The 27247-nt window shown below is 40.4% G+C and overlaps 1 protein-coding gene across 11 annotated transcripts in view; it reads left to right on the forward strand.

The window, feature by feature from the left end:
- The window catches only part of epb41l2 (erythrocyte membrane protein band 4.1 like 2), a 38638-nt gene that overhangs the window by 2070 nt on the left and 9321 nt on the right, over nt 1–27247 (forward strand). For 4 of the 11 annotated variants that reach the window (XM_089022677.1, XM_089022683.1, XM_089022686.1 and 1 more), the window contains exons 2-15: nt 7158–7383; nt 7462–7638; nt 9817–10038; nt 12196–12300; nt 12380–12422; nt 13527–13602; nt 15320–15416; nt 16225–16349; nt 16428–16515; nt 17744–17896; nt 18050–18147; nt 18231–18403; nt 19629–19708; nt 26140–26199. In XM_089022677.1, coding sequence (XP_088878803.1) covers nt 7174–7383; nt 7462–7638; nt 9817–10038; nt 12196–12300; nt 12380–12422; nt 13527–13602; nt 15320–15416; nt 16225–16349; nt 16428–16515; nt 17744–17896; nt 18050–18147; nt 18231–18403; nt 19629–19708; nt 26140–26199 — 1707 coding nt within the window. In that variant the 5' untranslated portion in view covers nt 7158–7173. Of the gene's footprint in view, nt 1–2094; nt 2340–3636; nt 3859–7157; nt 7384–7461; nt 7639–9816; nt 10039–12195; nt 12301–12379; nt 12423–13526; nt 13603–15319; nt 15417–16224; nt 16350–16427; nt 16516–17743; nt 17897–18049; nt 18148–18230; nt 18404–19628; nt 19709–21419; nt 24663–26139; nt 26200–27247 lie in introns of those variants that run through there. The other 7 variants (XM_089022681.1, XM_089022685.1, XM_089022688.1 and 4 more) reach the window with 6 other exon arrangements.

Below are 27247 nucleotides of genomic sequence, written 5' to 3' on the forward strand. Positions count from 1 at the left end.
CGGCAGGCTGTGACCGCTCGGCGGCCCTTTCAAAGCCCTTCCGCGCCGACGGGCACTGCGGGAATCAAAATCGGACGAGGCAAGATCAGAGAAATACGGATGAAAGGACGCTGTAATGCAATTTCATTTCTTTTCCACCTCCGCGGAGACAGTAGAGGAGGCGTTAAGTGATGGAGATATAAAAAACACATGAGTTGGAATGGGGCAAAGAGGAGAGGTTGAGATTGATGGCAAAAGCAGAGTCAATAAAACTGATATATGGAGCTGAGTGTGGCTTACGCCCATTTAAGTGTTTTTTAAATTTCCTTTTAAACCACGCGGATTAGTAGGGTGTAATTGTTTGTTTGTTGAATAGCTCTATTAAGCTCAACAACAGTCCTCTTTAGAATCGAGCAAAGTGACTTCCTCCAGCGAGTGTCTGACTGGAGGCAATGATGGAATGAATACCAGAAAAAGAGAGTGGGCTTGTGGCTTTGGCAGAGGTCCCAAACATGGTTAAAAACAGATTAATCAGCATCGGGTCACATTCTCACAGAGAGGGATTGAACGGAGGTCACAGCGAGATGCAGTCTTTGTCGTGCTTTGAAAAAGGCCACTTGATGGGGAGAGACGCTAGACAAGTGGTAATATTTAAACGCACACTACACGGAGATAGATAAGTGTATTTGTTTGCCTGTTTTATTCGTCATCTTTTCATGTTGTCATAAGGTGTGGAAAACGTGAGCAACCATTTTATGTATTTTTGAAAATGTGCGAGGACGTAACAGCAATGTTTTTTATTGATTCGTAAAAGCCAAAAGAAAATAAGTCTTTTTTTTGGAACGCAATGAAAATGTATTACAATGGTTAAAAAAAAAGAGTAGTACTTTTTATCTCTTCATCGCTTTCAGAAGTCATGTCAGAATGGAAGCAAGAAACGTTGGTCATGCTAGTTAGCTTCTTAGCTAGTCATTAGCCTCGGGAGCGAGTCCAGAATATTTACATGACAAATTTAGTAGAAGATGGTTAAAAATGTTTATTATCATCAATAACTTCACAACGTTAGCTTGAATTTGTCAAAGCGTGATGGCTAATAGTGTAATAGTGCTAATTAGTATCCTCCATTGTTGCTGTATGTCTTTTTTTATGATATGCTAGTGCAGCATGTTCTACCTAAGACACATTCCTTGTGTGTACTACACACTTGGCCAATATAGATGATTCTGATTCTAATACAAAGACATTTTCACATTTGAAACCGCTAACCACGCGGGCCTAGCATGGCGTCACACGGCTATTCCGGTCGTGTAGTCGTTTTATTAGTCATTTCTAAGCATTCAGTTTCAGTATGAAATGGAGGATTGTCTTCATCTCCACCTGTAACTTACTTCCTTTCTCTATCAACCAGCTAAGTCTGTTATTTAGCACTTGTTGACACCACCTTCTATGGGATGTAGATCTCCAGAGTGATGCCACACCCATGAGTTACCCACTGGAGACTCATGTGTGTGTTTGTGTGTATTGTCTACTGTTTGCGGTTTCATCACGAGTTTTGCCTAGCAGCTAATATTTGTTCTTAAATTCCTCTGATGCGCACAGTGAAACTCCCCCCCCTCACAACACCCTTCGCGAGTTCCGCCTATCCCGGCTCACCCGCACGTTCTCACAGACGGTGCTCGCGCCTCACCTCACTAATCGCTGAATGGGAGTGTTTAGCGTACAACAATGGCACATATGAGCCCAGCCATTCTTCTCACTCACACATCCAAAAAAGAGATTTTAGTAAACGTGAGTGGACACTTATACATTTTTGTGTGAGTTGCCGCGATATCTAATTACCCGATTACAAATCTATCTTTTAATTCTTGCTTTGGAATGAATGTTGTTGAAAAACATAACCTTCGGCGTATGCGATAGAAAAAAAAAATGCAGGCCCAAAGGGACTAACTGACAGGACACACCAACAGACGGAAACATACACTGACAGATTATCCCATGTGTAATCCTCAATTTGAGAATCAGTGGGCAGTGTATGTAGCAAAACCAGCCGTGTTTTCACACTGATGTGTGAGTTGATGAAGTTCAAGTTTTTATATTACGCAAATATATTCAATGTGTGCTGTTTAGTGTACTTTGTTTGCAAATTTAGACATAGGGCTCTTTTTTTGTACTGGTTAATTTAGCAGTTTTTAGCTTTTGTGTGCTTAAAGGACTTTGAAGTTCTGTTTGTTATGTAATATAGGGAAAGAGATGCTCATACTGTGACTGGAAGATAAAGCATCTTAAAGGACTTTGAAGTGATGTAATGTAGGGAAAGAGATGCTCATTTCACGGTCAGATCAGAGCGTTATCGTCAAATGGTGAGTATAGTTTTTGCTTTATTTGAATGTTGCTGTGCCGATGACCATTTTGTGTTTGGGAGCCTTTTACTGAGCGAGTTGCTTGTTCTGTAGCCACAAACGGATATCAGTCTTCTTGTGCCGGTCCCAAGCCCGGATAAATATAGAGGGTTGTGTCAGGAAGGGCATCCGACGTAAAAGCTTGGCCAAACTCAATGATCACAATAAGTGATCATTTTGAGGATGATCCTTCCGGGTTGTTTTATCTGCGGTTGAGGATTTGAGTGTTGGCAGACCTCAGTTTTGGATCGTTCACTGCTAGACGATGTACAAAATGTGAATATTGAGTTTTAGGATTACCTAAACATTCAATTCAGTATAAGAAACCTTAGCCTTTCTTCTTTCATCAGAAAAAAAAGTTAATTCCTAAATTAATTGGGTCTGAAATGGGGGTGGCTGTACAAAATACAATAAAACATCTTGATTTATATAGCGCTTTAAGCTAAAACTGTAACAAAGTGCTAACATGGACAAAAGGGACATTCTGACCCCTTGTGGAAGGGTAAAACATTGCCCAAGGTTTGACCAGCGCTTTATCAACAAAGAAAAATCAAAACCTGTACAAATTCAGGAATGGCGCTCCACGTCACACTTTTCAATTCCCGAATAAATTCAATAAATAGCAGCGAATTAGTCAAAAAAAAGTCATAAAGAAAGGGAAGAAGCACTTCCTGTCGTTTCCGGCGTGTAACATCAACCGGCGTGTAAATCACCTCTGAAACGGAGGTTTAGCCATGACCATAATCTCTTTTGTCACTTGTACGCCGGGCTCAATAATCTTTATTTTTTCTGCGGTAATCTCTTGTCTCCATGGGGATTTATGCTTAGTGTGCATGAAGGCTGTTGCCGTGGTGACCCGCCCTGACACTGCCACGCATGCGTGGCGGCTTTTTCTATACCTGTTTTGATTGGATTTTGTCGCGCATGCGGAACCAAATAACTGACATTCACACATATGAAAAGCAGGCTTGATGTCTTTATTGTGCTTGATATGTTATCTAAAAAAAGTATTTATATTTTTAATGCTTTTTAGTCAGAAACTGGTGTTTGTGAAATCAGCCTGTCTTCGAAAGCTGAGCCGTAAACAAGTGAAAATGCATTAAAAAAAAAAAAAAACTGAAATAGGCCCATTAGATCTGAAGTGACAGTCCATTAGAAGACATGCTCGCTCTCTTGCTCTCTCACTCCCTCCCCCTTTTTTCGCTTCTCTCTTTTTCTCCCATCATTTTCCGCCCTCGTTTCCGCGAGTGAAAGTCCCGCAGGAGGCAGGCGCTCAGCTCCACGGGAGAGCCGACGGGGATGAGGGAGAGGAAAATGGCATTGACAGCTTTGTAGGTTGGGAGACCAAAGTAGAGACATAAGAAACGCTTTTCGAAAGCGGGGGAAAAAAAAAACAAAAGTGGCGAAAGGGGTGAAGGCAAGAGGCTAAAAGGAGGCTAATAGGAGGTTGTTTGCAAGTTGGAAAGAAAAGCAACAGTAGGTAAGCAGGACGGAGTTGTTTTTTTGAAGTCGTAAAAATGGTGATTTAGTCAAGCTGCTACAATGAAACTCTGGTATTTGAAGTCATTATTCAATGATGGGCGGTGTTTGGAAATTCTTATCTGGCATACAAGTGTGAGAAAAAAACATAACTTAGCTAATTTTAAAAAAATATAAAAAATACTGTTGTATTACTTATACTACCATTATCTTTTTAATGTAATTTTTTTACATTAAAAATAAATTAATTAATTAATTATTTTTTTCTGCTTTCTATTGCTTCTCATTTTAAAAACTAATCTTTTTGTTTGCCTTGGAAATGACCAGGAGTAAAAAATAATACAGTAATAATAAATTCAAAAGTTATAGATATATGTTAGCTAACGTCTTCGCAACACTTGGTATTCACCACTATATTTATTTTTGTTTTTTACTTTGGACATTTAGCTTCAAATTGGCTGTAAAATTGTCCCTCAAAACCGATGCTGTCACCATCCACAGACAAACTTTGCCGTCTCCTCACTCTGCTTAGATCATAATCTCTCGCCATAAAACACTCCACATATCCATGCGTGCGTGAGGCCGTAATAGTGTCACCGCCATTGTTTATACAGACTGTGGGAAGATGAGTGAACCCGGAACGAGGGGGCCAGATAATGCGAGGGAACCATTGGATGGGGACTGAAAAGAGAGCCCGGAAGAGGGGGATTGTGAGTACAGGGAAAGTTGAGGGAGAGGGGGAGAAAAAGGGGAGTGAGATACAAGAAGAGGCTGTAATATGCTTCCTGCTCTTTGAAAATTAGTTGAGCGCTAAAATGGCCACGATCGATGACTATGCATGATGACTAATACAGTAATCCCTCGTTTTTCACTGTTAATCGGGACCACGACCACCAGCGATAGACAAAAATCCGCAAAGTAGTTATATGCCGTATTTTCCGGTGTATAAGGCGCACACCCCAATGAATGGTGTATTTTCAAACGTTTTCCACATATAATGTGCACCGGATTATAAGGCTCACCTCCAATGAATGAAAAAAGTTTTCAAACAAAGACGCACGCCGATGCTAAAGATGCCAAATTGCGAGTATGCATGGGTCGTAAATTAATATTGGTTTAAAATACAGTAAAGTCTTGTTATATCGATATCGGATATATCGATAGTCCCGGTTATATCAATATTTTTTCGGACTCCCTTGAATATCGATATAACGAGACTTTACTGTATCTGTTACCAACCCATGTGACGACTAATATCTTTGTGTTGTCATATTTGTTATTTAGTTTTTTTGTTTGACTTTTGTTTATGTAGAAATATTGTGTCTATTGTCTTTGTCTTGTGTCTATTGTCTTTGTCTTTTCTGTAATACCGTACAATAGCTATCTGGCTAGTTATCTAGCTGGCTAGCGATTAGCTATCTATTGGCTTGCTAGCTAGCTTTCTAGCTATTTGTCTTACTATTCTATTTGAGTTATTTCCGGGTTGAGTGAACGCTGGCGTGTGTGGCTGCCGCTGCTCACCCACAGAAAAACTTATCCTGTGACTTTAAAGTGACCTTGAGAGTTTTGAAAGGCGCTTATACATAAAATGTGTTATTATTATTATTGTTGTTGTTGTTATTAATACAGTAATCCCTCGTTTTTCACTATTAAAGGGGACTAGGACCACCGGCGACAGACAAAAATTTGCGAAAGAGGGTTATATACCATATTGTCTGGTGTATAAGGCGTACCCCCAACGAATGGTGTATTTTCATACTTTTTTCCACATATAAGGCGCACCGGAGTAGAAGGCACACCCTCAATGAATAAAAAAAATATCATAATGTGCAATACAATCAAGCTACAGCCATGTACAAAACCTCTAAGTAATTCGGCATTTATTTTATTATTCTGAATGTTTTTTTTTTTACCTGAAAAAAAAATCCATGCTGCACTGTAACCGCGATGTAGCGAGGGATCACTGTAGTCCGTGTTGGTAACTGCATTGGGCCTGAAAAAAAATAACAAATGTTCTATCTTTATTCCATCTAAGCATTATGGAGGTGGGGTTCTATTGTGCTTCAAAAAGTTTGAAAATTAATTATCTTCTTGGGTGCATCTAAATCACAAGTGTCAAAGTCAAGGCCCGCGGGCCAAATCCGGCCCGCCACATCATTTTTTTCGGCCCGCGAAAGCAAATCAAACTTGTTAAATTCCATGATGATTGCTAAAATCGGAGCCAAAATTTCATATTTTTAGATGGCAACCACAATAAAAGTCATTATTCTTGACTTCAGATTTGAAAACGAGTTATTCATTAATTTGCTGTGTGCTCTATATGTAATATTTGAAGGGATTTAAACATTCTAATGGGTTCCCCAAATTCATAACGGCCCTCGAGAGGAAACCATAACTACAATGTGGCCCGCAAAAAATGACGTTGACACCCCTGATCTAAATTATTTATCTTCTGTCTTTCTTATCTTATCTACAGCTAGCTTGCACACACAGGCACTTGTAGTACATGCCTTTTCCATCCATCCCTCCCTTCATGATCTGACCCTACCTAATGAGACCTGTTCTATTTTTATTCTCATGTCCTCCCCACTGCTTTACGTTGATGCTGCACGAAAAAAAAAAGACGGTCAAGATTGCAGGAAGGTGTTAAAGTAGAATACTGAAGGCGGAGAGCGCCTTGAGAAGATTTAGAACACTTTGAAAGGATGCCGGACGATGACAATGTCTAAATCGGAAATTAATCAGATTTTAATCCAGGGCCTGAAGCCGTTTGTTTGCACAAATGGTCATGCACGCGCAGCATCACGCGGAGCAAGTCAAACACAATCCGAATGTGCGTTGTCAGAAATATTTAGCATATAATTGCGGGTGCGTTAGCCATAGCATTGAGGTTGAGAAGAGAAAAAAAAAAAAAAGAATGTCAAGTTACTGAACATTTTCAGGTATTCCTCCTCTCTTTTTTGTGTGTTATTATGCTTACGCAACAATTCCCATTTCACATGGAAGTGGTTGCGAGGTGAGCCAAATGTTTTGGACTGTATTTTTTTTAGCCTGTAAAATGGCGGCATTTATAAAAGGATATTTCCAATTCACCAATTCAAATCCGAGGTGGGGGGGTGATGTAAATAATTGCATGCATAACTTAATAAATAAATGTGCTCGGAATGAATATCATGATCATTGCCAAAGTATATCGTCAATATTTTTTGATTAACTTTGATCAGTTTCATTATCAGCATGATTACTTTTTTTTTTTACATTACATCATCTATGCTCATCACCCTATTCTGCCCCGAGCAGGTTGTGACGTGTCGCCATGACAACAGAGGCAGGCTCAGAGACTGAGGTGAAGGAGAAGGCGGAGAAATCAGCCGCCGGACTCAGCCAATCGGAAAAGGACACCGGGGAGAGTCAGGAAGTCGCCGCCGCCGTCGAGGGAGAGGCGGAGAGGCAGAAGGAGAAAGAGGGCAAAGGGATATCGCGCTACCTTCCCACATGGTTTAAGAAGCAGAAATCACAAAACCAGGTACATCCATCATAATATTACCCAATTACCCACATTTACTATTTGTAGCTTCCAAAATAAACACTGTGGTTTATCCAGACCTCCCCGACCAAGGAGGTGCCGTCACCAGAGGAGGCGAGTAATCAGGAGGAGGTGCCAGAAGTGAATGGACACGCAGAGGAAGTGGAAGAAAAGGAGGCGCTCAGTCGTCCGGTCCAGGAGCAAATAAAAGAAAAGGAAGCCGAGTCCCATTCCAACGCTAGCGCGGACACAGAGGTAACATGATGGAATAACCTCACACGCATGCATATCGATACCAAAAATGCTTATGTCCAAATATGGCCGAAAACGACCAAATATGGTCATGTTTGTAATTTTTTTAAATCAATACAGTGATACATTGGCTTACAAATTTAATTGGTTCCCAGACAGAGTGTGTAAGGCGAAATGTGTGTATCCCAAAAATTAATTTCCCATAGAAAACCATTAAAAGGAGAATAATCCGTTCCCAGGTCCCCATAAAACTACGTTCTAATTTTCTAAGCCTTAAAACTACACAAAAATATAAATATAAATATACACATAAACCACCTACCCTCACTGCTGCGTTCTTGACCAATCACGTGGCTTTAACCGACAACTGGGTGCGGGGAATAGAGGACCAAAACAAGCTGGCTGCCATTTTCTTATAGGAGAACGGGCTTGTTTGTGAACGACACATCACTTATTGTGGCAGCTCCGTGTGTATCCCGAAAAATAGTTCGTATGCCAAGGTAAAATTTTCATAAATTTAACTTTAGTAAACCGAAAAGTTCGTAAGCCAAGGGGTTCGTAAACCGAGGTATCACTGTACTTGGAAACCCGGTTGTCCAGTGGTTGGCACGTTGACATCACAGTGCAATGATATCGGGCACATTCTCCCATGGCCTGGGTGGCTTTTCTCCGGGTGTTCCAGTTTCCTCCCATTTTTCCAAAAACATACACGGCAGGCTGATTGAACACTCTAAATTGTCCTTCAGTGTGAGTGATACCATGAATGGTTATTCGTCTGTGTACGCCCTGCGATTGGCTGGAAACCGGTTCAGGGTGTCCTCACGCCTATTGCCCGAAGACTGCTGGTATAGTCATCACCTTGTGTGTTATTTTCGCGCGTTATTAAGCCATTTAAAATGTTGAAAATAACTGAGAATTGTTATGGAATTCCGCATTTGTGGAACCGTACCGCATTATGGCACCTCAAGATCGAAAGTACACCACTACCACTATGTTTTTTTTCCCCATATATCATTTTTTTCTACTTTCTTTTTGTCATTTGACAAATACAAAAATCGAATAAAAACGATAATAGGAGGTTTTAATCTAAATTGCTAAATTATCAAAAATACGTGGGATTTATCGGGGTATTTTTTCTCGCTGTTACTCACAGTTTTGGGAATGTGCTTTTCTGACATATTTAGTGTGCTTTTTCCCATAAAATTATATCTGGTATGTCTACTTCTAGAGGGTAAATAAATCATTTAAATACTGTTTTGGGGTGGAGACGTGTAGCGCCTGAAGCGTGTTACGAGTCTCCATGGCCGCGACGCAGGGGCTGTGCCATCATTGGGGATTGAATTTACCTTTTTTATTCTGGCAGTGGAGAAATTTACATTTCACAGCAGCAAAGTAATGAAATTGAGAGGAGAGGAAAGGAAAGGAAGAGGTGGAAAAACAAAATACAGGAGCTGCTGTAGAGGCGGCCACTCTGCGCAATCTTGAAGTTAAACAAACAAAACATAACTAAATAACAAATGATGTGACACAACACATAAGACAATCTTAAGCACTTTTTGCACCATCTTTGTTATATGGAGCAGTTCTAGATGAAACAGGAGAGGATCAAAGCATCGTTTCCACCAGTGGATCAGACACGTCATAGTAAAATGTGCACATCTGCTACAAATTAAATGTTGAAAACAAACCTGAAGCTGTAGCATCCATTGACCGAAAGAGGTTGTCCCACGTAAATCCGCTTCAATTCCAAGCCGCGACAGTATGCATCGGCTTTCTGTGCTGACGGTCCTTTTTTTCTCGTCGCGGGCTCCTCAAGCCCATTAGAGCTGCTTAAAAAGCACAATCGTCCCAGAGGTGTCTAGCGATGACAGTCAAATGGCATCGGCATTCCTCCCAATCAAAAACAGTGCTGGCATATTCGTGCTGCTGAATACAATGTCAGGAAAATTGGAAAGATGAAAGTTTTTGGGTTTTTTTTTGGGTTACAGAGGTCAAATCAGTCTTAGAACTACTCCTCGCATATTTGTTGCTCAGCCCACCCTCTTGCTCAGTGTTGCATCCAGTCGTCACAATGAGCCACTCAGGCCCACCCTGTGACATCAACTCCAAAAAAAAAAAAAAAAGAACCGCCCTCCCTGCACAAAACCGGAGAAATCTTCGAACCATCTTTCTGTCTTCTAGCCTGCCGGGGAAGCAAAAGTCGAGGAGGTCCAAGCCGTAAGTGAGGGCGTAGCCCAAGAGGAGCATCAACAGAAGGAAGAGGTGAAGAAGCAAGCGGAGAAAGCCGAAGGTCAAACCTCCATTTTCCAGTCGCCGCTTCGCTTGGTGAGGAAAAGCAGGATGAAGCTAGTGGTGTGTCACGTCACCCTTTTGGACGGCTCGGACTTTGCCTGCGAGGTGGAGGTGAGACTGTTTTTTTTTTTTTACTAATCATTACGCATCTGTCTCACTGCCTATGATGTAAACATACCTGGTTTTAAAGGTGGTTCACCTGAGATTCTGGCCAATCAGGTCCTAGCAGCAATTGGCCATTCCCAGGTGGTTGCAATCACCTTCTCAGAGACAATTAGTGGTCGCCCCACACTACTGTTTTGGATGGGGAGAAATGCGCACCTTTCGAAACCGAAATCATTCAACAATTCTTTTAGCATCATGACAAAAATACGCACCAACAAATCGTTTTGGATGAATTTGTGAAGACCTCTCTGAAACTGTAACAGACGTATATATAGACCCTCGAGAAGCCTTTAGAATGAAAAACTTGTGTACAAAAGGTCCTCACTTGTCAAAAATGTCCTCACTGCGTGTAGTATAAAATGTTAGTGGTCCTCACAAGAGCAGTCATACAAACACACACCCAGTAACATGGCAAGGCTGGCAGACATAGAGAAGATAAATTCCAGAGAGAAAACACCAAATGTTATACAGCGGTGGCCTCAAAAGCCGTTTGGAAGCTAACCGACGCCCTACCTGAAGCTGCGACGCGTTCGCTCGACCAAATGCAAGAACGCACTGATGATATTTTCTGCTAGAAGCAAAAGAAAAATGGCCACTTTAATTCCAGATTGCTTATATTTTCCGTTTTTGAAAGTCTCTCTCACTGCGGAATGCAGCCCTCAAGTCAACACGGACACATTTCTTTCAGCATTTCATTCTTTGTCCTTTTTTTTTTTTCACCCGCTAGCTTTCTGTCTGACCTTCTGCCTGTGTAAAGGTCACTGTCACCAGTGTGTGTGTGTGTGTGTAAGTGTGTTCAAATTTTTTTGTGGCTATCTGACTAAATGTCATTGTCATTGCACAGTGTGGAGGATTTTATGATCCACTCGATGGAATGCGAACCCGGAGCACATATTGTAGGAAACAGAGCCGCATTGATGCAGAAACTCACACACACAGGAAGTGAAACGCCACATAGCAACAAAAAAGTGTCATTTTTCTGAAATGTGTCAAATTCAAATCAAGTCGCCCGCGAAAGCAAATCAAAGACAACAACGTCCATGAGGTTGCTAAAATCTATAGCAAAATTTCCTATGTAACACTTTTTCCTATGTAGTATGATATGACTACATGATTTATTACTACTTTCCTATAATAATAATAATAATAATACATTATATTTATAAGCGCCTTTCAAAACTCTCAAGGTCACTTTACAGTCAGGTGAGCAGCGGCAGCCACATGCGCCAGCGTTCACTCAACCGGGAATAACTCAAATAGATCAAGTTAGCTAGCTCGCTAATAGATAACTAATAGCTAGCTATCTAGCTAGCTAGCTAGGTATTAATAATAATAATAATAATAATAATAATACATTGTATTTATAAATATGTATTTATGTATTTATAAACTATCAGTATCAGATCGCAAGCATTTTCTCATCACCAGTTTCATTATTTTTTTGGGGGGGTGGGAGAACTGATTTATCGATATTGACTCATTTGCTGCCATTCCCCAATATGTTCAGGTCTTAGCTTTTCTTGCAAGGGGGGTGCTGATAAAGCGCTGGTCAGATATCTGGTAATGTTTTTTCACTTGCACGAGGGAGCAGCATTTGCCTTTTGTCCATCTTAGCGCTTTGTTACAGCTTCGGCTGTTGTTAAAGCGCTATATAAATCAAATATGTGTATTGTATTTTTGTCCAGACCCCCCCATTTCAAGCTTAGATAACTCCAGACCCATATAATTTAGGAATTAACTCTTTTGGTTGAAAAAAATAGAGTAAGTTTTCTAACACGACATTGAATGTTTATGTAGTCCTAAAACTCAATATTCTGCAAGTCCTGCAATTTGAGTGAAAGTGGCAAAAACCCTGTCAGTGGAGTGGACACATATTTAAAAATCGTCTGGCAGTGAATGAATTTACATAAAGAAAAACAAAAAATGCACAAAATATCAACAAAAAATGTCGCCGGTACCATGACGGGTGAGGACGTTCATTTGGTTTTGATTCATATTTTTTAAGGGTGTGATTACATTTGTCCATAGTCACCCACTCTTATATAAATTTGTGAATAAGTCCTTTAAAAAAAAATCTGTAAATTGCCTTCTCTTTTCCTCTAGAAACGAGCCAAGGGTCTATTCCTCTTCTTCAAAGTGTGCGAGCACCTCAATCTTCTGGAGAAGGACTACTTTGGTCTGACGTACATGGACCATCACGAACAGAAGGTGATTTTCCTCTTTATCTCAAATCATGTAGAAGTAGCAAAAACCATGACAGCATTTTTTTTTAATTCTCTGCCTGCAGTGCTGGTTGGACCCCACCAAGGAAATCAAGAGACAAATCCGCAGTAAGTTCTTTCTTTTTTATTTGATGAGAATATGATTTACAGAGTAAAAAAATAAGTACATAAATAAACATTTTGGTCCACCAAGTGTAGTTTCGGGCTGTTGACATGTGTTGGTGTGTACATGTGTAAAACACAAGGGCACAAAATGGAAGGTTTGATGGAATATAATAATAATATAATTGAAAATATAATTGAAAAGCATAAAGTTGTTCTGCTTTTGTTTTTTTTTTTCTTGCGGAGGGGGGTGCAAATGAAGCTGCGGTCAGACCTCTGGCAATGTTTTTCCCTCCCACAAGCGGGCAGCATTTTCTTTTTGTACAGACGCCCCCACTTCGATTGCAGATAACTCCGGACCCATTTACTTAGGAATTAACTCTTTTTTTTCTGATGAAGTCATCAACGACCATCATAAGGGTAAATAAAACGACTTTATTATTCAGTACAGTGTATTTCTTTAATTATAATACCATAGCACATTTATTATACGTAAAATAAGTACACTTTGTGTAGTTTTAAGGCTTAGAAAATTAGAAAGTAGAAAATTATGTTTAATGGGGACCTGGGAACGGATTATGCTCATTTTAATGGTTTCCTATGGAAAATTCATTTTTGGGATACACACTTTTCACCTTACACACTCTGTCTGGGAACCAATTAAATTCGTAAGCGAAGGTATCACTGTATTGTATTTTGTCCAGCCGTCCACAGTTAAAGCTCAGATAACTTCAAACCCATATAATTTAGGAATTAACTTTTTTTTAAATGAAAAAAGAGTAAGTTTTCTAACACTGCATTGAATGTTTATGTTGTCCTAAAACTCAACCCATATTTGTGCCTTGGTTGACGATTGGATGAAGCCAGCAGAGCGTTTCTACATTAGCGTGCATTTCATTCGTGTTTATCTGTTTGCGTGAGACACGCCGGGGGGGCTTAGCGGCATCTCAAAGCTCGAAACCCGTCTCGCTCTCCCGTTTCCGAATCAGGTTCCGTTACAAATGGGAGGGACAGAACTACAGATGACCCCCGATTACATCGAAATCTCATATTTCCACAAATTGTCCTCCATTTTTATTTCTTCTCAGCAATTTCACATCTGTTCTTTAGGTAACAACTGGCAGTTTGCGTTCAACGTCAAATTCTACCCACCTGATCCCTCGCTGCTTACAGAAGACATCACAAGGTGATGAAGACTTTTGGTATTTGTAATCGTATAAACAAACTTACACTGACTCACGCACACTCGCAGTCAACGTTGAGGCGCTCTAAAGCTCAAGTCCGCAAGCTGGTTGTCAGGTTGTAGTCCGCCCGCCCTGCCCTACTTTCACTTGGTCACTTTTCTCTCTGTGATGTGCGCACACTCAGGGCCAACAATAAGGCGTTCTATGCCATTCGACTATCTGAAAGGTGTTTTCACGGTGTGGGTATTGCTAATTTTTAAGTTAACTCATTCACTGCCATTCCCGAATTTATTTGGGAATTGAATTGTCACATGGAACGACATTCCCGAATTTTTTTTTTATTTTTTTTTGCCAATAAAGTGCTGGTCAGACCTCTGGCAATGTTTTTTCTTTCCTTCCATGAGCGGGAAACAATTGCCTTTTGTCCATCTATGTATTGTATTGTATTTTGCATAGCCCCATGTCAAGCTCAGATAACTCCAGCCATATAACTCAGGAAGTAACTTTTTTTGGGGTGATTTTTTTTGAGAACAGTTAGAAAAGGGAAAACATGGTGGCATTGAGTGTCATCTGATATCAAAACAAAACATAAATCACATAACCATCTCAATAAAACGTTTTACATTTCTTGTAATTCTGCTGATGCAATGTCCTGTTCACTGTGCCATATGAGAAAGAAAAATAAATAATGAAAGAATAAGAGAAAAAAATAATACTGTACAAATAAAAATAATAAATAATAGTAATTATAATATTACCGATAATTAACACTTTTGAAGTGAGTGGAGTGGGGTTCATAGGTTAATTTAAATTTTTTTTAATGAAAAAAGAGAGTGTACATTTCTAAAACTGTGTTGAATGTTTATGTCGTCCTAAAACTCAATATTCTGCAATTTGAGTGAAAAATGACAAAAACCCTGGCACTGGAGTGGACACATTTTTTTGCACATCGTCTGGCAGTGAATGAGTTAAATGGTCAGTTCTTTATAATTTTCTTTTTCCTGTTTTGATTTCGAAACACATTTCTGAAGTCACTTCACGGCAACTTTTACACTGCATTTTTGTTCCAGACCTTAAAGCAGTTTAAAGCCACCACTGTGTTTGCCCACTGAAGAGAATTCCAGTGAGCGGATGACTGCCACTTAAAACATCCATGTCAGCAAATGTCCACGATGCCGCTTTATTGCCTTTTGTTAAAGACCGCCGCCCCACCCCACCGCACCCCCGTGTAACCAGGATCCGAGACCGGACCGGCTTCCCGTCGGTGACTCCTTCTGTGATTTTTCAATTCTGTCATTCAGTCACCAACCTCCATTTGGATAATGAATTCCTCCGCTTGAGGCTAGGCAGCATCCACAACAACAATTCACTTGTCCGCAAGTTTAGCCAAGCTTACACAACTGACTTTTTGGAGGATTAGCGGGTGAGGTTGCCCCGTCCAATCGTCATACTCCGAACATCATATGACAAAACAAAGCAAGCCTGCATTTAATCCTCCCTGCCAACCAATTTTTTTTCTCGCATTCAAAAGACAGTTATCAATTTCATTTCAGCTGACTGATTTTCCACGTACATCATTTTAATACTCAGAATATCCGTTTCTACTTCCCAAACAAATGATTCAACCTTACCAGTCCCAATCCTACCAAGCATTTTGAAATGTGTATCCTCCGACTGTGCGAAACGTGCTAACGGCTAACTCACGTTTTTCGTGTCAAGGTACCTGTTGTGTCTGCAGCTCCGTGACGACGTAGCATCCGGTCGCCTGCCTTGCTCATTTGTCACTCACTCTCTCCTGGGCTCGTACACACTGCAGGTAAGCTAGAAGTAGACGTCGAGTGGGACCTTCACTGTAGATCTAGAATAAAAATAATAATTAATAATAACACATTTCATTTATAAGCGGTCATTCAAAAATCTCAATGTCACTTTACAGTCACAGTATAAGTTTTTCTGATGGTTGGGCAGCGCCAACATTCACTCAACCCGGAAGTAACCCAAATAGATAGAAAACTAGCTAGCTCGGTAATCAACAGCTATCAAGATAGCTAGCTAGATAGATAGCTAATTGATATACTAAATGTGGGGTGGCCTAGTAGTCGAGTGTTTAGCACGCCGACTTCACCGTGCCGAGGTTGTGAGTTCAAATCCGGGTTTAGGGTCTTTGCGAGGAGAAGAAAGGATGGCTGGCTAGCTAGCTGCAGCTTGGAATTGAAACGGATTTACGTGGGACCGGAGACAATCTCTTTCCGTCAATGGATGCGACAGCTTCGTTCGTGTTTGATTACAACATTTAGCTTGTAGCAGACATACTTTTCACCATGACGCCCCTGATGAACTGGTGAAAAGGAGGCTTTGATCATCTCGTCTTTCATCTAGAACTGCTTCATGCAACAAAGAGGGTGCAGAAAGTGCTTAATATTGAATGACTGTGTCTTTTTGATGTCATATTTTGTTTGTCTTTTGAGTTTTAAGATGGCGCCGCAAGTGTGGCTGCCTTTACAGCAGCTCCTGTATTTTGTTTTTGCTGCTGTGAAATGTAAAGTTCTCCACTGTGAGACAAATAATGGCTCATCTAATCTAATCTAATTCGTGATGACAGTTGCATCTGTTTAATTCCACAGGCCGAATTTGGTGACTACGAACCCGAGCAGCCTCGCCCTTTGGACTACATCAGCCAGCTGAGTTTTGCCCCCGATCAAAGCAAAGAGATGGAAGAGAAAATGTTGGAGTTACACAAGTCCCACAAGTAAGAACCATTGAGGAAAATTAAGTTTGATAAACAGGCGCTATTATTATCGACTGCTAAATTTTGTCTGACCTTCAGGGGAATAACACCAGCACAGGCCGATACTCAGTTTCTAGAAAACGCCAAGAAGTTGTCCATGTACGGGGTGGATTTACACCATGCTAAGGTAAAAAGAACCCCCCCCCCTAGCTCGCCCACATACCTTTTTCATCATTGCTATGTGTGTCTCAGCTGTGCAAACACTTGCTAGAAGGCCATGGGAAAAGACCACCGAGCTAGCGGAGGCATCAGACGGCACGTTCCCAAGCGGGTCGACATGATAGTTGGGATGATATCAGGCTTAAAATAGAAAACATGAGGATGCAACATGGAGGTCAAGTCGCTCGGATTTTTGAATAAAATGCCACGCTACCATTAGCAGCATGGAATTGGCCCATTTATTTTTTGCGGCTGTCAATATTTCAATTCAGCCATTGTGTTGCTATAGTCACAGATAGAAAAAAATGGCTCTGTCGCCAAAGCGATGGATCGGTCAATTTTGGCAAGTTTGTGTGACCCGTGTGTGTGTTTCCATTATCTAGTTTTTGCAACCCCCATTAGCAAGCGGTTACACCCCTCCCATCCCCCCTGTGTTAAGTCAATATCCCACTGATCATTACCAGATGGCCTCGGATTTAAAAGCTTTACGCTGAATTTTCCTGCCAGCCAACCACAGGATCATTGACTAATTAACTCATTCACTGACATTCACAAATATATTCGGTAATTGAAAATTATGACGTAAAGCGCCATTCCTGAATTTGTTCGGGTTTTATTTTTTTCTTGTTTGGGTGCCGATAGAGCGCTATCCATGTGTTTTTCTGTTCCACAAGGGGGCAGCATTTAATTCTTTTCCATGTTAGTGCTATGTTCCAGCTTCAGCAGTTGTTAAAGCACTAGTATATGAATCAATATGAATGTATTTTGTACATCTGCCCCCATTTCAAGATCAGATAACTCCAGACCCATATAATTTAGGAATTAACTCTTTTTTTTCGGATGAAAGAAGAGAGTCTAAGGTTTCTTACGCTGAATTGGATGTTTATGTCGTCCTAAAACTAGTTTTCAAATTTGAAGTAAAAAATAATAACTTATTGTGACAATTTTAAATTTTAGTTCAGGGTTTAGCAAGCATCAATGAATTTCACAAATTCGATTTGCTTTCGCGGGCCGAATGAAATGATGTAGCGGGCCAGATTCGGCCCCCAGGCCTTGACTTTGACACCAGAGCTATACATTGACTATTTTATTTTTATTTTATTTTTCATGTCATAACTTGAGCGTATATGTTCATTGGGACATGAGCACCTTGTTGTCTTGATGTCCTACAGTGATTTGATTATCCCCCATTGCAGGATTCCGAGGGTGTGGACATCATGCTGGGAGTGTGCTCCAATGGACTCTTGGTCTTCAAGGACCGGCTTCGGATAAATCGCTTTGCTTGGCCTAAGATCCTTAAGATTTCTTACAAGAGGAATAATTTTTACATCAAGATCAGACCCGGAGAGGTACGTGAGTGGTATGAGGTGCAACTTCAACGAGATATATGATCGATGTGACGAGCTAAGAGTCACCTCCTAATCTTGATCATCCACTCAAAAACTGTGCTGAACTCTGTGCTCGTTGACCCCATTTTTCACATGTTCTGTTATTTCCCACAGACGGAGCAATTTGAGAGCACCGTGGGATTCAAACTCCAAAATCATCGCTCCGCCAAACGGCTGTGGAAAGTCTGCGTGGAGAACCACAGCTTCTTCAGGTAGGAAAAAAAAAACCACGAATAACAATAAAAATCTCTCCTCAAAAATCAGAAGCAACAATTCCATTTTTTTCATTTTCCAGGCTGAACGCCCCAGAGCCGCCCACCACTCCGCGTTTCTTAACTCTGGGTTCTAAGTTCCGTTACAGCGGACGCACGCAGACCCAAACCCGCTTGGCCAGTACCCTCATCGATCGGCCCGCGCCCGCTTTCGAGCGCACTTCGTCGAAACGCATCAGCCGCAGTTTAGATGGAGGTAACGCGCACAGCTGGAGAGTGTTTGGTACATTTTTCGCCGTCTGACCAGATAGTCTGACCAGATACAGGAAATAGCTGCAGATGCTTCCTGCCATGCAGAGACGGAGATGAAAAATGTTCTGAAAGACAGAGGGCCCCAATGGGGAAATGAACGAAGCATACCAAATTCCTCTTTGATTCAAATGTTGCACTGCCAAGGCGTTATTTGGTCAGAAAAACCTCACCACAATGTTACAGTTATCTTAGGAAACTGTCACATACCTGTTTTTTAATGTGTGGCTTAACAGTTTGGGCACACTTGTTTCTTCTTCCAAGCCACGTGTCACATTGCCCTCAGCTGGACAAACTTATCTACTACATTTCTTGGGTAGCTATAGCGTCAAAGAGAGCTTTCTTCTAATGCCCTTTTCAAGAGTTGAACCTTTTTAATAATACCTCTGATCAACACAACAACATGGGGCGAAATAGCAGAGAGGAATGGTCCGGATGACCATTTTTTGGGGGGATGGATAATGAATTCATTTATCTATTTATTTGTATATTTGTCTGTTTATGTATTTGTATTGATTATTTGTATTTATGTATTCATTTTATGTAATTATTTTTATTTTTTATTTGTTTATTTCTCTTTGGTTGTGTTTATTTGTTTATGTCTGTGTTTACATCTATTTTTATTAATTTTATTTATTTTTTTATTTGTTTAGTTGTTTTTATTTTTATTTTTGTTTATTTTTATTTATGTGTTTATACTTTATGAATTTTTATTTGTTTGGTCACCTATTTATTTATTTGTTTTTTTGCATCTATTTTTAGTGATCTTATTTATTTATCTTATTTATATTTGTTTATTTATTAATTTATTTATATTTCTTTTGTCATGTTTATTGATTTTTGTTTGTTTATAGATTTTTAAAATTTGTTTATATAGTTTTATTTGTGTATTTATTTTCTTTGCTTGGACATTTTTATTTATTTATTTACTAAGTCACTTACTTTCTGACTTACTTATGGACAGAAAGGGATTTTCATCCATTGCGAAGTTAAGGTTAAGTATGTGTGTGGTATTCAAAAACAAAAAGGCCAGGGTGTAGCCTTTTTCATCTCCGCAGTATTTTCATACCAATGCGGCCAGAGTACATAACAAAGTGCCTACAAACACCTACGATCAATGCAGTCGGTTAAGAAAGCTGACTCTTCTGCTTTTTTTTTGTGTGTCTCCTCAGCCCCAATGATCAGCATCACAGAGGCCTCCACCACTGAGAACGGACACGAACCCCACCTGGAGCTCCACTCTGACTCCAAGGTGTGTTTGTTTGCCATTTTTTCCCGCAACGGGTTTATCGTAATGAGATGTGGGTTATTGTTGTCGCCAAGGTTTGCTTTGCCACACAATCGGATCGACCCTTTTATTTTGCTGCTTTGTTGTATTCTCTATTCGGTGGACTGTGTGTATGTGAGGATATGAGTGTGACAATGTACTAAGCCGGTGGTTGCCATACATTATCTGTATTTTATTTATTTATATTATTAGGGTTTGAGGGGGGGGCGGTTTTGTAGTTCACAGTAAATCCGTGGTCCATATTGGTTGTGCATGACTCCTACTTTAACCACCCACTTACCCTCTTTTTTCACTTTTACGGTTTCCTCCCCCTCCAAACCTTCGCACTAAGCACTTTTTTTCCAGCAGTTGATGTCTAACTTCAGATTTCCTTAAGTGGTTGCCTCCTTTTGACAGAAGTCGGGTTTCCATCCATGGAAGATGCACCTTTTGATTCAAAATTTTTAGATTCGGTCGTCCACAAAATAAGCCTCATAAGCATTTGAAGAAGGAGAGAGATAGTAAATAAATAATTATTTTTTTTTGGGTGCGCCAGCACAAAATTAGGTGCACCCTAATTTTCCACAGAGTTGTAGTCAGGTTTTTAGGTTAAATATTTATTTATTTATTTATTTTTTCTAAGCCCCTTTCAAAACTCTCAAGGTCACTTTACAGCCACAGGATACGTTTTTCTGTGGATGAGCAGCCACATGCGCCAGCGTTCACGCAACCTGGAATAACTCAAATAGATAGAAAGTTAGCTAGCTGGCTAATGGATAACGAATAGATAGATAGCTAGCTAGATAGATAGCATATAGATAGCTAGTTAGGTACCCAGCTAGATAGCCAGTTATCAAATAGATATGTAGCAAGGTAGCCACCTCGATAGCTAGCTCGATAGCAAGATTAGCTAGCCATTAATTAACTAATAGATAGCCAGCTAGATTTATATATTGCATTCTGTCTTTATAATCAAAATTGATGGGGAGATGGTAAACTAAAATGTGATCTTCATAAAGTAAATGATATGTCTGTATTTATCTATTTATCTCTCGCTCGCAAGCTATCTAGCTAGCCATCGATCTAGCTAGTCATCGATCTAGCTGGCCATCTACAGTATCTAGCTAGCCATCTATCTAGCTAGCCATCTATCTAGCTAGCCATCTATCGAGCAACCATCTATCTAGCTATCTATATATATTTCATCTTAAATTGAGTATCAAACACAATAATATTGAACATTGGCAGTGAAAAGGAGATCAAAATGTAGACTAAACTGGATTTTAGTTGAATTCCTTTTAGCGCTTTAGCAAATCATAAAATTCACCCATTTTCAATGTCCAGCTATCAACCTGATTGTGACATTTCACACTTGACGAGCGGGCAGGCACTTTAGAAACGCAACTGTTATGATTTAAGCAATTTGAAAGTCAACACATACTATTTATGTGAATAGGTGCGCCCTCATTTGCATATTTGGAAGGAAGCCCGGCCACTGCTGCACTGTGCACTGATCGACCCTGCTGTGCTCATGTTTAACCTTCTTGTTGCGTTGTTGTAGTTCACTAATGTTGTCTCTTCCCTCCCTGTCTGTTTTTTCCCACCGTGCATTCATTTTTGTCATCACTCTTGCATGCTTATTTTGGACACGTTGCCTTTTTCCTCTCACACATCGCACTCGCTTCACTTCTACCAGTCCATCTTCATGTTCCCTCTTTCTTTCTCTTCCTTATCTTCCCTCTCATCCATCCCGCCGTCGCTCGACTCCATCTCCGAACTGGAGCACGGCCTGTCCGACATCTCCGAGGACGGCCTCCTCGCCGACGATGTTCAACACGAGGCGGACGCCTTAAACGCCGCCATTGATGCGGAAGCGTTCGCGTATCAAAAACAAACGCCTCCATCGTCGCCGACGACGTGTCGCCCTCAGGCGATTATTGCGGAGTCGGAGGGCGAAAGTGGTGGGGCTGAAGGAAGCACGAGGTGGCGCTCGCTGAGAGATTTGGCGAGATACTTTTTTCTCCTCCTTAGCTTCCGTTCCGTGTTGGAAAAGAGCGCCAAGAGGATACCGTTAGCCGTTTGGGCTGCTACGGGGAATCTGGTTGCGTTGGTGTGCAAGATTTTTGTCACCCAAAGCGTGGCCGCTGCGTCAAGACTACGTCAATTTAAACGCACGATAACCTCCAAGTTGATTCAGCTCCAGGCGAGATTTTCTAGCGTGCAGCCATGTTTGCCTCTCGTTTCCTTCCCTCATCTTCCACCCGCTACCCTCATGACCTTTAGTAACTTTCCAAGTCCAACCGCAACACTCACTTTCGGCCAATCCCTCCGTCGTCGCCTCTCCAAACCCTCCCCGCTTTTGCTACCTTGCCTCTTGGTGGCTTTTCTCCTAGCCGTCATGCTAACGGCTAGCCGCTCGCTCGTCCTCGCCCTAATTTTAGCCGCTCCTCTCGGCTTGACGCTGTGCTACCTGGAGAGGCTTGTCTCCAGTCGCCAGACGGTCCCGGGCCAGGAACGTCCCCAAAAGCACGCCACCCTCCAAAAGCACACCTCAGATTCCCCCCTGTGCATCAGGCGCCACACAAGCACGCAAGAGATGTGTGATCCCGCTGCATAGATGCTAGCATTGCCGTTATGTTTTATTTTTATTCTTTTGCACCTGCTGAGCTATCATTTAAACCTACTTTGAAGTTGATAATAATGGATAGAAAATGTAAGGGATTTAAAATAATAAGGATTTTATCATTATAGTATGCTAGAATAGGAAAGGAGGGTACTGTATTTTCCGGTGTATAAGGCGCACCCCCAATGAAAGGTGTATTTTCAAACCTTTTCCATATATAAGGCGCACAAAAAAGTTTTCCAAATATAATATATACAGTAAAGTCTCGTTATATCGATATTCAAGGGAGTCCGAAAAAATATCGATATAACCGGGACTATCGATATATCCGACCCTGTTTGCATGTAATTTTCTCTGTGCGTGCATAGAAATAGTATCGATATAACCGGGACTATCGATATATCCGATATCGATATAACGAGACTTTACTGTATAAACCTATACAGCTAACATCCGATTTACGACCGGCTCGACTTACGACCACCCGTACTTACGACCATGACCTCCAGACCTGATTTTAAAATTTTAATTCTACGCCTGGCACCGCAACGCGCTAGCAGGCCAGCAACGCGTATGACAATTTTGGCCAGCCGGCTAGCATCTCACTCTCGCACAGCATTCGACCGCGCGATAGCACCATAAGGGGGAGTTTGCGAGTTATTTAGCCTCTGACTCTCTATTCAACATTTTGAATGTATTTCGACTTAAAACCATTTTGACTTATGGCCGTTTGGTCGGAACGAAACTCGGTCGTAAGTCGGATGTTACCTGTTTAAGTTTTCCACGTATAAGGCGTACCACATTATAAGGCGTTACAGTTGAGGCTAGGGTTATGCAATACTTCTTTTACGGGTGGAAAATGGAGTCTGAGTGGTAGTTGCAAGACCTATTGTGGGTAAATCTTACTTCACATATAAGGCGCTGGTGCGTATAAGGCGCAGGGTCATCTTTTGAAGAAAATGAAGGCATTTGGGTGCCTCTTATACACCGGAAAATACGGTAATAGTATTAGTGGAAGCAAACGTTGCGGCGCTCATTAATTAGTCATGCTCAAATAGGAAATTTGAATCGGGAAAGGGGTACTTACGTGTTTCCTCAACGTTGATTAAAAAATGACTTTTTTTCTCGCGCATCAGGTCCTTCACGGTTTTGTTTTTTTATTTTAAGGTGTAAAAATTGACAAATTTTAGCACCCATGGTAATTCGCGGCGATGACATTTCATAATGAAAATCCAACTGTCCCTGAACCTAACCCATATTTACTAAATATATTAATATATTTAATATAATATTAAAGTTATATTATTGTAAATAGTGGTAATATAGAAAAAAAGAAATATTATAAGCTTCTGTATGAAAGAAAATAAACCCCAAAGGCAAGCCATATAATAAAGATAAAAATATGTATTTATTGTTTCGTTTACATTATATTTATACAGTAGTATTAGTCACTGGCCAATTTGGAGTATCGTCTTCCGTCAAGGGGCCGTGATGACAGTGAAAAAAGACAATTATTACTCATTATGAAACCAGTGACGTCAATTCATTATAATAGTTTGTTCAATTATTGTTCTAGTGAGCGTAAACAAGGTAACAAAATTATTGCGAAATCCCAACATTAATTATTACACATAACAATTTAACATTTTGGTACAGATTTTGGTCCGTTGACACATCTGAATTGCTTTAGCGGGCCATATAAAATAATCTGGCGGGCCGGACCTGGCCCCCGGGCCTTGAGTTTGACACCTGTGTTCCAAAGTAATATTCTAAATATATAACATTAATTGTACATTTTTCATTTTGCTGGAAAATATTTAGGGAAAATATATTTTTTTTAAATTTGAGCTTATTGATTGAATTCAAAATAAAAGAGAAATTTGGAAATGTTCATATTAAATCTGGTATTTTGACATTTTTATGTAATTACCTAAAAATATCTTTATCTGCGTATGTGAAAATTTATTTTTTTAATGTTAATTTTTTTTGTAATTTAATTTGTTAATCGTGACAAAGCAGTTAGCTGGAAATTATCGTATTGCTACAAATTTTTTGGGGATGTCACGACCTTTAGAGCGATGACCGAGCACCTCGCCAAGCGCTTCGCTGTGCATCGCGACAAATCAAAGCCCAAATGAGAACACGCTCACGCGCACAAACTCATATAACATATTTTCCCCATCATCCATTTCATGCTATTTTTTCACCTTCTTCGCGCCATTTCCGATCTCCATTCTCTTATCGCTACGGTAACTACACCCCAAGGTTGAGGAGGCCAACTCGAACACCAGTCGTGTGGAAGCCCCGCCCGCAAAGGTCTGTAGTGACAGGGGCTTTCTCTTTCCCAGCATGCTTTGCGGAGTGTGTTTTGAGAGTTTTTTTTCAGCCCTTTTATAATTTTTTTTCCTTCATATTATTTATTTTTCTTTTTTCTTCATTCCTATTTTTTGTATACATTTTTCATTTAGTCATTTAAAATGCAGAGTTGGTCCCAATTGGTAAAATAGGTCCAAAGCAAGTAGTTTGACCTTCTGTTTGGGTTGCATGCTGCTTGAGGCGGCTACAATTCTATTTATTTATTTGTGTATTTATTTTTTAATGTGTGTGTGTGTGTGTGTGTGTCTGTGTGTGCGTGCGTGCATGTGTTGGTGTGGGTGTGTGTATGATCTGTTGCCATTGACGTGTTTTCATGCAAATGCTCCATTCCAGTTCGTTCAACCACATTTTGAGCGTGTTGTTTTGGTCCTGTGTTTACTTTTTGTTTACATGAAATGCTTATTTACTTCACATTTTTTTTTTTTATATCCCCATTTATAGATAGTTGTTTCTTCACATTTCTCCATACAGTGGTACCTCGGTTTACGAACTTAATTGGTTCCCAGACAGAGTGTGTAAGGCGAAAAGTGTGTATCCCAAAAATTAATTTCACATAGGAAACCATTAAAATGAGAATAAGCCGTTCCCAGGTTCCCGTAAAACATAATTTTCTACTTTCTAATTTTATAAGCCTTAAAACTACACAAATATACCTTATTGTATGTATACTAAATGTGATATGGTATTATAATTAAAGAAATAAACTGTACTGTATAATGAAGTCGTTTTATTTACCTTTGTGATGGTCGTTGATGGCTTGATGGAATGGAGTGGCCGGTTTCATCAGCATTAAACACTTGATGAGGAACGTAACCTTCTTTCACCATCTTGAGAAATGATCTCTTGTAGGTGCTTTCTCTGTGATAATTTTATCTAGTTCCTCATCAATTGTGTTCTGTTAAGATGGTTTGATAGCTTTTTGCATCAAATGTATAGATGGCTTGTGCGGGTTGTTTGTGGAGCCTGATTGATGGGATATTTTAACCTAGAACTATCAAAGTTGAAACTCACTGTCGTCTGCCTGTCTCTTTAATGTTTAAACCCCCCCCCCCCCTCACTGCTGCGTTCTTGACCAATCACGTGGCTTTAACCGAAGATTGGGGGCTGAGAATAGAGGACAAAAACAGTCGGCTGCCATTTTGTTGTCAGAAGAAGAACGACACATCACTCATTGTGGCAGCGCCGTGTACGAAAAAAGTTTGTATGCCAAGGTAAAGTTCGTATGCCAAGGAAAAATGTTCATAAATGTAACGTTTGTAAACCGAAAAGTTCATAAGCCAAGGGCTTCGTAAACCGAGGTATCACTGTACTTTAAAAAAATGCCTTCCTTTCACTTGGTGTTTTTAATGAATTTCTTTTGTTTCATTTATTTAATTACTTTTTGGTTTCTTTTTTGTGCTATATGTCCACCTTCCAGAGTCCAATGCGAGTGCGTGTGGATAATATTTATGTGAGGCACAGTAATTTGATGTTAGAGGTTGGTACTTCCATGTCGTGCCATTGATGGCCAACAATCAGAGCGTGCGTTGTTTTCTTGTGTGTTTGTCACCGGCGGCTTTGCCTGGCGCTCGATTGCAGCGGCGTCGCACCGCTTTCCCTTTCTCTCATCCGCACCGACAGTGCGTTCGTTTGCATGTTCGCCGTCCTTTTCCGCAACCGTTGTCAACCACGTTTGCGTTAACGAGCACGTCTTTGGGTGCAATGGTCTGAAATTCATTGCGGCGGCCATTTTGGACAGCTTCACTTGGAGATGTGGATTATGGTTGAGAATCAGAGGTGATAAAAATACTGTATTTTTTTTGATCATGAGGCACACTTTTAATGAATGGCCTGTTTTGAAATTATATATATATATATAGTTGGCACTTAAGCTGCAACGAATCAATGGGGAATATGTAGATACTCTGACAATGGAAGTCGGATCGGATTCTCTGGTGCATTTTGTGAAAATTTAGTGCTTTTTGGTGCACACATTGAGGTACTGAAAAAACTTTAAAAAATGCACCTTGTCTTATTTTTTTTATTATTACTATTATTATTTTTTGCCACCTCTACTTTATACATCACACCTCCTCCACCACGTCCTTCCAATGGCTGCCCTGTGAAACAACCGTTGTACATGAACCGCACACGAGGAATGTTGTTCCGACCCTGTGGATTGCAATGTTTGTGGTTTTTTTTTTCGAATTGAAGATTTTGATGACTGCTGCTCGCCTGCCTACCCCGACTCACCCTGCCTCAGTAACCCGCCCGCATGAGGAAACCTCCCCTCCTCTTGCTGTCTGATGATGATCAAGTGATATGCGGTTTGCTAACCCACTAATCCAAACAAGAATTGCAAGATGGAGGTGATCATGAAGGCCAATACAACAGCGAAAAATAGAAGTGCTTCATTGCAATTGTATATCCTGAATTGTATAGAAATACTGAAAATAACAACTATTTTCTTTCTAATGAGGAAAAAAAAATAGAATTAGCCTCAAAGTACGGTTGAAATTGGTTCAACTGTTATGGGGTAATCAAAT

This window comes from Hippocampus bargibanti, linkage group LG19 (genome assembly GCF_051943395.1).
Source record: "Hippocampus bargibanti isolate YZ-2025 linkage group LG19, ASM5194339v1, whole genome shotgun sequence".
NCBI lineage: Eukaryota > Metazoa > Chordata > Actinopteri > Syngnathiformes > Syngnathidae > Hippocampus > Hippocampus bargibanti.